A 13,617-nucleotide genomic window follows, 5' to 3' on the forward strand; every position below is an offset into this window, starting at 1 on the left:
AAGTCGCCCTGTTGTAGGAGTGGAAGCACTTGTTAAAGTGTTACCATATGAAAATGATCTGACTGTATGTAAAAATGTAAATCTCTGATGCTCAAGATAGGTCTGAGAGTACCGTCCTTCATGGGTATGAGAAAGTAGAAGGAGTATACGCTGGACCCTTGGTATTGTAGTGGTATGTGCTCTATAGCTCCTTTCAAAAGGAGAGACTGAACCTCTTGGTTGAGAAGGTGTAAGTGGTCTTGTGACAGTTTGTGTGAACGTGGAGGAATGTTTGGAGGATAGTTGGTAAACTCCAGGCAATAAGCAGAACAGATAATTTCCAGTACCCATTTGTCTGTAGAGATTGACTGCCAGACAGGTAGGAATTGGGAAAGACGCCCCCGACAGGTGTTAAATGGTCGGGGGAGTGTAGTGAAGTCACTATTTGGTATTGGAGGGGGAGGCGCGTGTGTTAGAGCCTCTACCTCTACCCTTGCCATTGTTGCCACTGTAGCCCCCTCTGTAGAAACCCTTAGAGGCAGAGGGTTGATTGTTGCCATTGTAGGTTGTTGAGCCAGTGTCTGAAGAGGTATTTTTTGGACCCTCCGCGATTTAAGGAGCGCCGAAAGGAACCACGGGGTGAGGGTGACTGAAGGGCTCCCATAGATTTCCCCACCTCTGTGTCCTTCTTCATCTTTTCTAATGATGAGTCTATTACAGGGCCAAAGAGGTGTTGTTTATCAAATGGTGTGCTCAGAATGGAAGCCTGAACCTCCGGTTTGAACCCAGAAATGCATAGCCAGGCATGCCTTCTTAAGAAAACGCTGGTGTTAATGGCTCTAGCCGCAGTGCCAGAAGCATCTAAGGCGCACCTGATGGAATTATTCGAGATGAGCACTCCCTCCCGCACTAGGTTTTGAGCTTTGGACTTGTGCTCATCAGGCAGAAATTGGAGCAACTGCTCCATTTCATCCCAATGCGCCCTATCGTACCTAGCTAAAAGTGCTTGGGTATTGGAAATGCGCCAAAGGTTTGCAGCTTGTTAGGCTATTCTTTTCCCCGAGGCGTCTATTAATTTAGACTCTTTGACTGGGGGTGGAGCATCCTCTGACGTTTGAGAATTGGCCCTTTTACAAGCATTAGACACGACTAGAGAGTCTAATGGTAACTGCCCCTTGATGTAAGATGGGTCTGATGGTGCAGATTTATATTTCTTGTCTACCCTGGGGGTGAGGATACGTGCCCGCACAGGATCATTCAAAATGTCATCTACATGTCTAAGCATACCCTTGAGCATTGGAAGTGTGTGCGAGGATTTTTGTGAACTGCTAAGAGTTTTGAAAAGGAAATCTTCTTCTAGGGATTCCTTATGTAACTGGACCCCATGGTAATTAGCAGCTCTGTTTAATAATGCTATGTATCCTACACTGTCGTCTGGTGGAGAGGGCTTAGTAGGGTACAGATCAGGGTCATTTCCTGTGGGAGAATTAGTGTCACAATCTCTCCTGGGGTCTGTGGGTGTTAGATCATTGTCCCCAGCCCCATCACCATCATCCTTGTCAGCAGGTGAAATTAGTAATGGTTGAGACTCAGGAGAAGGAGGAGGAGGAAGAGAAGGGTTAGTACTCACATTCTTCCTTTTTAAAGGGATGTGGTAAACGTCTTCCGTGTCTGTTTTACGTTTTACTGTCACTTTGGTGGAAATATGTCTAGTTGTTGGATGAATGTAGAGTTCTCCTTGTTTCGGATCTGGTTTTGAGGGTGGAACATCGAAACGGAGATCCTTTGCTGGAATCGTCGCCTCCTTCTGTTTCGGCGCCGGTGTTTTGGATGCCGAGGGTTTAGGATCTGAAGACGTTTTCGGTATCGAAGGAGGTTGAGCTGAGCCTGACTATGACTTTGATCCTGAAGGTTTCGGCTCGGTGCCCGATTGCGAGCGACTGAGTTCGGAGCCGAAAGGCTTTGGGGTGTGTTTCGATGCCGAGCCAGAGGGCGGGCGTTAGAAACATGTTCTCGGTGCCGACCGTGGCCCTCAGGCAGAGGTTGGACCAGAGCCTTCTTCTTAGGCTTACGTGGACTTTGGGGCAAGGGAGGATCAGTACTCACGGTACGCTGCCCTTGCGGGATGTCGTTGTCCCCATCAGATTCTCTGATGGAGATCGGATCCTGTTCTTCTTCGGCACATATGGCTTCTCCGGTCTCCTGTTCCGAATCTTCTCTGAAGAGGTCCGGATTGGAACCTGTGTGTTGGCTCTGCATGTCACGATGTCGATCCAGACGATCGCGAAGCGTCTTTTTCGATCGTATAGCCTTACATGCATCGCAGTCCTGTTCTTTGTGCTCCGGTGACAAGCACAAGTTTGTGTGCGTCGGTGCACGGGAACTTCGCATGGCACTAAGGGCAGAATTTAAATGGAGCCCGTTCCATCTACTGCGAGGCTGACCGACGGCCTTCTACGAGCTATCCGATAGAAAGTTTTTGAGTAAATAGGATACGCGGTAAATGGAGATAGGGTGAGTGTATTGCACACCGAGGGGAACCCGAGAAACGGTGTCGATTCAAGTACGAACAAGATCGCGGAAAAAAACAATCTAGCAATGGAGTCGATGCCCAGGCGCATTATCACTGAAAGGAGGAGTCACCTACCTTGTGACTGGAAAGACTTCTTTGAAGAAAAACAACTTGCAAACATCCGGACCCAACACTAGATGAAAGAAGTATACAGAGCATGTGATCTACAGCTCACACGCCTCGAACACATGTTTTACACAAGACTGACGCTGGTCCAATAAATATTTATTGAAACGTCCTAATCGCCATCCTGTGTGTTTTCTGAGAATAAGCAAGCACGAGTGACTGAAGCGAAAAGTACTGTACTGATTTACACGATCCCTGAGGAATCGGGGTTGCCATGTTAAGTGGCTACCAGAAACTACCTACACTACTGTAAGAAACAAGGAGGTGGTAGTGGCACTGTAGAGGTGGCTGGACTAACGGCTGACATATCCTGTGGGCGTGTCCAGAAGCGGTTTGGACACCAAGCCCTCAGTTTAGGTCATCCAAAACACGTAGGTCCTGGGGATTCCTAGGAACTACACGACAGTAGAAGATATGGTAGTTGGGAATTCTGACAGTGGATCAGATGATAGATTGTAGTTTGGGTGACTTACAATGATGTGTATATATGGCAAATTCTCTGTGAAAGTTTTACTGAGTGTATAGGGTGCATGCTGTGCTAGTATTTTTACAGAGGGTGCCCAGTCTGGAAAAGGGGAATAATTCATGCATGTGAAACTATGGAAGACGCAATATTGGAGATCAGTGTATTCCTTGAAGAATCTCTTATGGCTATTGCAGGAATAGATCATAAGACAATTACTGGAACACACAGAGGTGTGAAATTGGAAAGCCGAGACAGCCATTTAATGTGTATGGTATAACTTTATCTTTCTTTGAAGTCATTAGATATGTCACATCAAACTCAAGTGGTTCAGAAGAAGCACTTTAAACTATTCCCACATATATGGTGGTTGTGAACGCCTATCTGCACAGTCCAACACATACATTACAAAACCATGTAAAACTGACAATTTGAACCACCTCCACTTTGTGATTATGGAAGCCAGAAATAAATAGTTTCTTTTTAATTTATTTATTTTGGGGAGGGGGGGTTTAAAGGTTTCCTCTCTAAGTGGGGGAAGGGGAGACTGAAATGTTGTACTTGATGAAGTCTGCCAAAAATAGACAGGAGCTGCATATGCCATTCACTGTAAGTCAACGATGGCCATTGTCACACCATCTCAGTTCCCATATCCCATGTTTCATTAATTAAACATGATAAATTTTCACCTTGACGTGCCCCATTCCCATCAGCCCATGTCCATTAGAGCTACTCACTGAAAGCTATCAGGAACTTGCCATAGCCTCGTCTCTGGTATGGAGGCAGGGTAAGGATGCAGGCTACGTTGTTACCATCTGGAGATTCTTTTTCCTGTTTAAAATAAGAATAAATGGCAAACGGTTATTTCGGAAAGAAAAATACAATGACAGCAACAGGATAGAAACAAGTATTTCAGTAATGGATCCCTGGTCTAAAATGGGAAAGAAGAAAACTTTCAGTAATGGAAAATCGATGAAACAAGCTGAAGCTAGAAGAAACCAAAGGCCTAGCATTCAGAGCACAGTACCAGACACCAGTTGGCCCAACTGAACTGGACTTACCGTACACAAGGTGGCTTAATCCTCTACAAACAGTTGGGATAGAGAGAAGGTTGTTTAATCACTTACAATTTTAAGATTCCATCTTTTGAAATGCTAAGGTCGCCAAATTACAAGGAGGGCACTGGGAGGAACCAGGTATGAAAAGGGTGCAAGAATGAAATAGAAACAAGCACACAATACTTCATCTCTGGATCTTTATGAAAGAAAGCTTATGTAGATTTAGGAGGGGGAAGAGGTAAGAGTTTGAATTGTGTGACTATCTGGATGGAATATTGCAGGGGTGGGCAGCTTTGATAGGGGATTAGACATGTCCACTCCTTAACAGCATACCACCTTCTGGTCTCTTTTTTCTTCCCAATATGAGAGCAATGTACAATTCCACACATCTGTCAGCTCCAATAAAGAGTCCCGACCAAAATAGGAGTTAAGATCTGACCAACAGAGCTTCACAAACAGAGTACACTGGTTTACTTACCCACCTGTAATACCTTTTTTGCCATTGCCCGATTACACCTGCAAGATCAAATCCATTACTATTGTTTGTACAGCAGTCAGGATGCTGGAACGCCTCTTTAACCATCCTGTTTTTAGCCCTAAACCATCATCACTTGACCCTTCCCAACCCTTTAAATCCATGTGTGTCCTCTATACTCTACAAGCTCAATAACTGAAGCTCTCAGTTATCAGGTTGTTTTGTAAAGTGCAACAAGTTCTCCAATTGGGACATCTAAAGCACTATTTGTAGGCAGCTGGGTTTCTGTTGCAGTACCCCTCCCCTTTTTGCCAGATTTCTGATGCACTTTGACTTAATGTGCCCTGGGTCACTGCTGATCATGTTCCCACAGCCTGTGTTCTGTCCCAAAACTGTACCTTTGTACCCCCAATTGGCACCTCTCTGGCCACATGTAAGTCCCTTGTAAAAGGTTTCATGGGTATCAAATGCACTGTGACCAGGGAAGGCCTCTAAGGTCCTGCAGCACATACTGTGCCACCCTTAGAGGTCCTGTATCTTAACACACACCCAGCCATTGCATGCAGCATGTTTTGGTGCAGAGAAAAGTGAATGAGACATGGCACACATTCCTGTGTGCCATGCCTGCAACCCACTGCGTATGGTAGAAGTCGACACATTAAAGAAACCAACAGGTTCTGTGTTGGTGCTTCAACTGACTTGACATTATTAGGGGAAACCAGTATTCACTGATCGGAAAATGTTTAAAGGCACTGTTACATCTGTACATCTGTTGTACAATTCAAATATTTGGTTAACTCTCGTATTCACATTTTTATATAAGTATTATTTTTATATAAGTACATAATGTTTTGGGGTTTATTTATTGAATCACGTTTATGTGGGGCATTTATATGTATATTTGAGAAGAGTAACATCTCATGGTTTATTTATTGCACTGACCAAGTAGGGGGTTGAGAAACATTTTATGAAGCATTGGTCTATGGAGCACGATGGTTATATAGTATTTCTTCTAGTTTTGTGAGGGTAGCAGTCACATGTTTTTGATTGAATCAGGTGGGAAGGTTTAAATATGGTTGAGGGTTGAATGTTGCTGTTGGTTTAATCAGCATTCTCACTTTAGCGTTTGGGAGCGAAGGCACGTCTTGATTTGAAGGTAAAATGGCGTGTTAGATTTATAGAGCATTTATGATTTTGGTTTTCAACATGCTTTGTTAGCATTATTCTTTTGGTATAGGGGTGTCACAGAGCATTATGTTTTAGAATACTTGGGGCGGTATCTGGGTGAGTGGATTGGCCAATGTTCATCACTGGTGGCACTTTTTTACAATTCATGCAATGTCTGATATTTTTTAGAAAATGCACCATACGCATGAGGATTATATTAGAGGGTTTTACGTTAATAATGTCAGGATAACGTATTCTACAATGAGCATTTACACGTGATTTGTTTTATCGAGGAATGGCAAAGATTGCCCAAAATGCATTGGGTTAGAACACTGACGTCGTGCTCTGTGGAACAGTGAATCTCCATGTACTCTGAAAAAGCCTGGATGGGCATGTGTTGAATTTTCTGGCAAAACGCTATAAAAGTTTGGATTAAATAAGGATTACGGACTGTACATAATGAAAATAAATGGAATAACAGAGCAGAAAAAATGTTTGTATGTATTCATTCGTGCATTGGGCTGTGCATCCTGCGCTGGAACCTGGCGAGGCTCCAGTTCGTTTGCAATATTACTTTGCGCGTATGGACGGAATGCGTTCAGGACAGCACGCCGTAACGGACAAAATAAGCCTTCAAGTACAAAGCAAATCAAATTAACTTGGTGTACATTCTACAAATCTTGTTGATGTACACATTCCTGTGTGCCATGCCTGCAACCCAAAAAGTTTTAATGGAAGGGTCCTAGGAAATAGGTAAAAACATCATCGGGATATACATGAGGTTTTAAAATGTACCTCTCTATCCCTGTGAAGTGTAGGTCTACTAGTTTCAGCCTTCAGGTGTGCTCAAGAGGCTTTCTTCAGGACCAAATCTAAGTGTGTGGCTAAAAAAGGAGAGATAAGGCCACTCTAGTGTAGATATCAGCACATGCCCTAAAGTGCGCTGTGAGTGTGGTGGGATCTTGTTACTTACAGATCCTGTACGGGGAGTACTTTGACTCTGTTTGAAAAACGCCTCATGGATCCCATCATACAATGCTATACCCAATTCTGACCGTTTGTCTGGGGCTACATATCATTTCACCTATGTTGTGGACAGGATCCCGCCGACCCTTCCATTAAAACTTTTACAAGGGCATCTCCTAGAGACATTTTTATCACATAATTTCACTTCACATAGCACTTTTTCACTCTTCACACAACAACCAGCTCCGCTGTAGTTCAGGCGTTGAAGCACAGCTGGATTGCACTCGGTAACCCAGCTGGGCCCCGATGATGAAGCATGCCACCTACTAGGTAGGTGGGTGAGGGGTTTCCTAAAACAACTATCGGTTGTTTTGAGCTCCCCGAAGAAGGTACAAGTCATGAACTACGACCAAAAACCTACTAAGGACTTGTCCACGTTGTCTGTTTGCATACTACCCAGGGAAAAGGACAAGTAGCCTTTCCATTTTTGCTTACTCTCTAGTTGTTCTTTTGTGTTGTTTGCCTTCAACAAAGACCAGATATCCTGTGAACAGCAGCTCTGTTAAAAAAAAAAACCTCTCAAGACAGACTTTGAGCCTGCTGATGACAAAGAAAACCCGGCGACTGGAACCACCGCAGCACCTGATGCCTACGGACTGAATTCACGTGGCTCACCGGTCCCAACTAGGTTCCCCAGCGCTACAGAGTCCGTGGGAAGACCCCTCCAGGACTCTCCAATGTCGCCTGTAGCCTCTGCACAGAGACCCCCTCCGCGAGTGGCCCGTTAAGGTGAAATCTGACCTCAAAAGATACCCCTGCATCCAGCCGCCCTGGAGAAGAGAACCCGGGGTGCACCTACGTCCCGAGCCCTCCAACTTACCTGCTCAGCTGTTGGTTGCTCACGGAAGTCTTCCTGGACCGAGCCTGCAGCCAAACCCAAACCGGCAACTCCCATGGAAAACTTCAGGGCACCCAATGCCAAAACAGCACCCTGTACTCGGCCGCCCCTGTGCCGCAGTGGGTGCACATTGTTTGCTAAACTGGATCCCCCTTTGCCCTGAGCTTAAGTCCAGAAGCTTTGCTCCCACAACCTTGTGGCCTGCTCATAAGCAGCCACCAACCAGAGGCTACCTATCTCCCATTGGATAACATTGGGCCTCAGCACTCTGCACCCGGCCACCGTAGTGGTGCTGAGGGTTCTTTGAGAGTGCATCCTTGACCCTGGGGGAACCCTGCTTCTAACCCCAGGAAACCAACTCCCAAGACAGTGTACTTATCTGTAAACCGATGACACTGTTTTCTCCCTTAGGACTGCATTGACTGCTTTTCTGTAAAAAATCTTCCAAGTGTGAAATTGGTTTGAATGAAAACCCTAGGAAACTGCAAATGTGTAAAAACGGAACTACTTACCTTTTGTTTAGAAAATGTTCCAGTGTGATATCTAGGTATATCACACTGAGGAGCAAAAGTAACTTAAAAAGTAATTCGTACACTATAATCTACAAAGTAACTGAAAAGTACGTTTGGCTGTTTGTAAGAAAGTGGCTCTGTATATACTGCACCAAAGTAAGGATCAGTGTGCACAGAGTTCACAGTCCCCAGAGGTTTGGCAGAGGCTAAAGTTAGATATAACCTTAATCTACAAAGTGGTAGCTTGGTCGAGCAGTAAGGCAGTATCAGAGGACAGTGTAAAGCATTTGTTGAACACACTCAGTCAGCAAATGGTCTCACACACTCAAGAACTGAACTCTAGGCCAATTGTTTTGTATATAAAAATATATAATTGTTTTATTTTAGAACCACAAGTAGGTATCAGAATGAGATGCTTTAGTTAAATACTTTCAATAAGCAAAAGACTTTTAAATGCAATAGATACAGTTGTTGCAATAGGCAACACAAGTTAAACACAATTATAACATTGAGCTCAATGGGAAGTTTAAAGTAAACGCAATATCAATCACTTTGCATAGGTTTTTCTTACTCAGGGCTGGATCCTGGATTCAGCCCTGGTGCATCTCCTGTAAACAGTTAAAAGAAATCGTTTTGTTACACATGCGATTTTTAAGGAATATTTGTATGTTTCAAAAACCGACACTTAGAAGAATTTCTGGTAAAAACCAGGCAATGCTATCCTATGGAGGAAAGTTTGGTTATTGGAAAATCACAGTTTTAATTGCTTTGTAGGGTCAGTGCTGGGCACACTGATCCAGCACTGGGATCTCTCCTGATAACAGGTGAGTAAATTCGTTTTCGCTGATCGGGTGATTTTTAGTGAATATTTCAAAGTTTCAAAACTCAACACTTAAAAGAATTTCCAAGTGAAAACCAGTCCATGTTACCCTATGGAGAAAAAGTGAGTTATCGGCTTTCAGGTAAGTACTCGACTGGCAGAGTTAAGGTTCTGGGCATAGACTCAAGGGTCTCCCAGGGTCAGGTAGGTACAGTTGTTACACCCTCAGCGACACAGGGGCAGCCGGGTGCAGAGAGAGTCCTCGTGGTCTTTGTTCACTCAGGCACAGGCTGGGCTCGGCGGGTGCAGTGTGTGCTGGATTCGCAGATCCTGGCTTGGCACCAGGGGTTGTTGCTTGTTTGAGCAGAACCACTGCTCGTGGGAGTTGTAGTCTTTTTAGAGGAGCAAGGCAGTCAGGGCCTCCGGGGTTTTCGAGGTTGCTGACCACTGGGGACGCAGGGGTTTAGCAGGAGCAGGTTCGAGGGTCGACAGGCCTCTAGGGCTGGGGCCAAGTCAGTTGGTGTCATCCTCTTGTTAGCAGCTGCACGGCAGGTCTTCTTTCTTCTTGTTCTTCTTGGTAGTTTCGGAATCGGGATCTGCGGAAGGTAGGTTCAGGGTGCCCCTAAATACTAAATATAGGGGCGTTACAGGTAGGTGAAGGTCAGGGACCAATGGGTCCCTTCAGCGGGGTGGGTACACCCCCTATCCTGCCACTCTCCAGTGGGAGGGGGGCAGAAGCCTGGTCCTGATTGGATAGGGCACACCATCCTCAAGATGGCGAGAGCCCGGAGCTGTGCTTCACCTCGTCTCCCCCACCTGAGGGTTGGGGTTGGCAGAGGCTGGCACTCCCCCTTTCCTCACTTAGGTTTTCCCGCCGATCTGCCCGCCAGAGTGGGGGTCAGAACCGGCAGGGGCCAGTTGCTGAGTACAGCAAGTGGCCTGGAGAAGCTCACAAAGGCGGCATGCCTTTGAAGCTTCCCCTGGCCATCCTGGGGGAGGAGACCTAGCACCTCGCCCAGGACGTGCATTGTTGCAGACCCACGAGAGCAGATGGCTCTCTACCCAGGGGTCCAGCAACATGTCTGCTGGGTGTCAATCTAGGCAGCCTCTCAGTCACGACACTGGTTGTTGGTTAGGTTCAGGGGGCATCTCTAAGATACCCTCTGTCGTGCATTTTACATTAAATCCCACACTGGCATCAGTGTGGGTTTAATGTGCTGAGAAGTTTGATATCAAACTTCTCAGTCTTCAGTGCAGCCATCATGGTGCTGTGGAGTTCGTGATGACAACCTCCCAGCACCATATACTCTTAATGTCAGCACTGCACTTACAGTGCCCAGGAATGGACCTGGGTACTATAGGGGTACAGGGCTCATGTACCTGTACCCACACCACTGGCATAGGGCACCCAGCTAGAGGGGTGACTAAGGTATGCCAAGGCAGTGTGTTTTGTGGGCATGGCACACGTGTGCCATGTCGACTCTCTGTTTGTTCTGCACCAAGACACCCAGCCTGCAAAGGCAGTGTTTGTGTGTCAGGGTACAGGGCCTCTAAGGGTGGCACAGTAAGTGCTGCAGCCCTTAGGGGCCTCTTCTGGTCACAGGGCCCTGGGTACCTAGGGTACCATTTACCAGGAGCTGACATGTGGCCAGAGATGCCAATTGGGTTTAGGCTTCAATATAGTTTTTAGGGAAGGAACGCAGGCCCTGGGTACCTCACCGGGTCACCTTAGAGCACATTTGGCCCTTAATTATTAAAGGTGGCCTCCAGACAGATTACTGCTAGCGTTTCAGTCACAGACTGCGCCACCTGACCTCGCTTCGAGTTGGCCCCATCCTTGAGCCCGGCTCCGCAAACTCCAATTTCAAAGCAACGTCCACGTATTCCTACAAATCTTCCTGACAGGGTCAAAGCACATAGAGATGGTCACCAAGTGCATGTTTTCCATTCATCAGCCTTAACCTCAGATCTGTCAATACTAGTTGCCTCCTGGGGATGTATTCGCAAGCGTCGTGAAACGGAGTGGTGGATATCTTGCAGCTGTCACTGAGGACATCCAGCCAACCTTGCAACGTTGCATCACGGATGGTCAGCCCACAGCGAAGTACTCAATCCAGTCTGGCTTGGATACGACTGTCTGAGTAGGGAAGTAGAGACCAGCCTGGTGCTTCAGCGTCACACCTGGATTCGCTCTACGGGCTTCTCTACTGATGTCCAAAAATCTTTGATAGACTTGCCACTTGACGGCTTTAGGCTGTTTGGTGCAAAGACCTTAGCAAGGTTTAAAGAGTAAAGCAACTGTTTCCTCTGCAGGTCTAGCTCCATCTGTTCAGCACTTTCCTTAACAGTTTCCCACCTTTTAAAGCTTTGGAAGGTGCTACCACCAGAGGCAATGTCAGAACGTACCTCAACAGCAACAGGTCTGTCAGTCCAATTAAGGTAGAAGCAGGGGAGCAGGTCGACAGCGTCCAGAACATCAGGGGCCATGATCTATTCAGTCCCCTAACCCCCCACCTCCCGGAAAAACGCTTTGAGTCACCCTCGGCATCACATGACTGCCCAATGGGAGGTTGCATCACCTTTTACATCCCAAGATAGAGGAGCATCACAGCCGACCAATAGGTGCTCCAGATTGTGGAGCAAGTTTACTCCTTACCCTTTGTCTCGCATCCCCCGGACATGCCACCAACACCACAATGCCTCCCGGAAGACCTCTTGTCCATACACTGAGGGGAATTCTCTTAACCAAAGTAGCGACTGAGAGTGTGCCAGCATTAGATATTTAACTGGCTATTACTTCCATTATTTTCTGTTGCCAAAAAAGAATCCAGGACTCTGTCCTATTCTCGATCTGCGTCCTCTTAACTTCTTTCTCCAGAAGTACAAGTTCAAATTGCTCACTAGAGCTCAACTTTTTCTGCCCTAGATCTCAGCGAATGGATGGTGGCGTTGGATCTGCAGGGCACCTATTGTCACATATCTGTCCAGCAATCCCACAGACTTTACCCACGGTTTCAGGTAGGCCAACAGCACCTTCAGTTGTCCACACTTCCATCTGACCTAACAATGCAGCACTTCGGGTGTTCACAAAGGTGATGGTGGTGTTCGCAGCCCATCTGCAGAAGGTGGGAATACCAGTCTTCTCATAACTTGAAGACTAGCTACTGAAGGCAGGCTCACCTGAAACAGTCATAACCCCACCTCCAGACCTATTCACTTTGTTGGGTTTCTCCATCAATGTGCCAAAGTCACACCAAACACATTCACAACAGCTGTCTTACATTGGAGTCATCCTGGACATGGGGCTCTTCTGAGCCTTCCCTCCACCTCAACGAGTCCTGGGCATTCGGGTTATGATCCAGACGTTTCAACCTTTGAAATGGGTCTCAGTGAGAGCCGCTGTGGAGGCTTCTTTGCCTCTTGTATCCTACTTGTGGAACACACAAGGTAGCACATGTGTCCTCAGCAACAGGATAAGCAGTTTTAGTGGGCTCAGCCCTAAAAAAGACCTATCAGATTCCATCCAGGTGTTACAGGAGTCTATAAAAACTATGCAATGGTGGCTGCTCGACTGCAATTGGACTGGCGGAAGACCACTCTCCTTGCTCCACCCAGAATTAACAATCGTGACTGCTGTGTTGGGGATTCGTCCCCACATCAACTTGTTGGCCGTACGGGTGATCTGGTCGACAATTAAGGCATTCCACCTGACCATCAGGGAAAACAGGTACAGGTGCTCATGGACAACACAACCCCCACATGGTACTGCAACAAACGGAGAGGAGGGGTTGTGGGTCCTGTGCCAAGAGGCACTACTTCTCCAGAAGTGGCTGAAGGTTCTGGGCAGCTCAATGGATACCCAACACGTGGTGTCTTTACACGCCAGGGTGGACAAACTTAGATGATGATGCATAGTGAATCACAAATGGCAGTTATACTCTGAGGAACTGTGAGAAAGTGCCATCTTTCTTGCATGGTATGCCCCCACTTACTGCTGAATTGGTGAATGTACTTTGACTGAGTGTGCCCTGGACCCCTGCCAATCAGGTGCCCAGGGCCTATGTTCCTTCCCTAAAAACCTCAAACCCAAAATTGGCAAACCCTGGCCACATGTCGGCCCCTGGTAAATGGTACCCTAGGTAACCAGGGCCTTGTGACCAGGGAAGGCTTCTAAGGGCTGCAGCACTCATTGTGCCACCCTTAGAGGCCCTATACCCTAACACACACACACACTGCCTTTGCAGGCTGAGTGTCTGGGTACAAGACCAAACAGAGAGTCGACATGGCACACATCCCTGTGTGCCATGCCCACCACCTACACTGCCCTGGCATACATCCGCCACCCCTCTAGCTGGGTTCTCTATGCCAGTGGTGTGGGCACAGGAGCATGAGCCCTGTGCCCCTACAGTACCCAGGTCAATTCCTGGGCACTGTAAGTGCAGTGCTGCCATTTAAGAGTACATGGTGCTGGGAGCTCGTCAAACACAAACTCCACAGCACCATAATGGCAACACTGAAGACTGAGAAGTTTGGTATCAAACTTCTCAGCACATTAAACCCGCACTGATGCCAGTGTGGGAC

At 46.8% G+C, this 13,617-nt stretch overlaps 1 protein-coding gene across 4 annotated transcripts in view; it reads right to left on the reverse strand.

Annotated features, from left to right (window-relative positions):
* The window catches only part of KAT8 (lysine acetyltransferase 8), a 236,767-nt gene that overhangs the window by 61,635 nt on the left and 161,515 nt on the right, over positions 1–13,617 (reverse strand). For all 4 annotated transcript variants that reach the window (XM_085618705.1, XM_085618706.1, XM_085618703.1 and 1 more), the window contains one exon: positions 3,878–3,971. In XM_085618705.1, the coding sequence (XP_085474831.1) occupies positions 3,878–3,971 (94 nt within the window). The remainder of the gene's footprint in view (positions 1–3,877; positions 3,972–13,617) is intronic.

Source organism: Triturus cristatus, chromosome 7 (genome assembly GCF_964204655.1).
Source record: "Triturus cristatus chromosome 7, aTriCri1.1, whole genome shotgun sequence".
Lineage (NCBI taxonomy): Eukaryota > Metazoa > Chordata > Amphibia > Caudata > Salamandridae > Triturus > Triturus cristatus.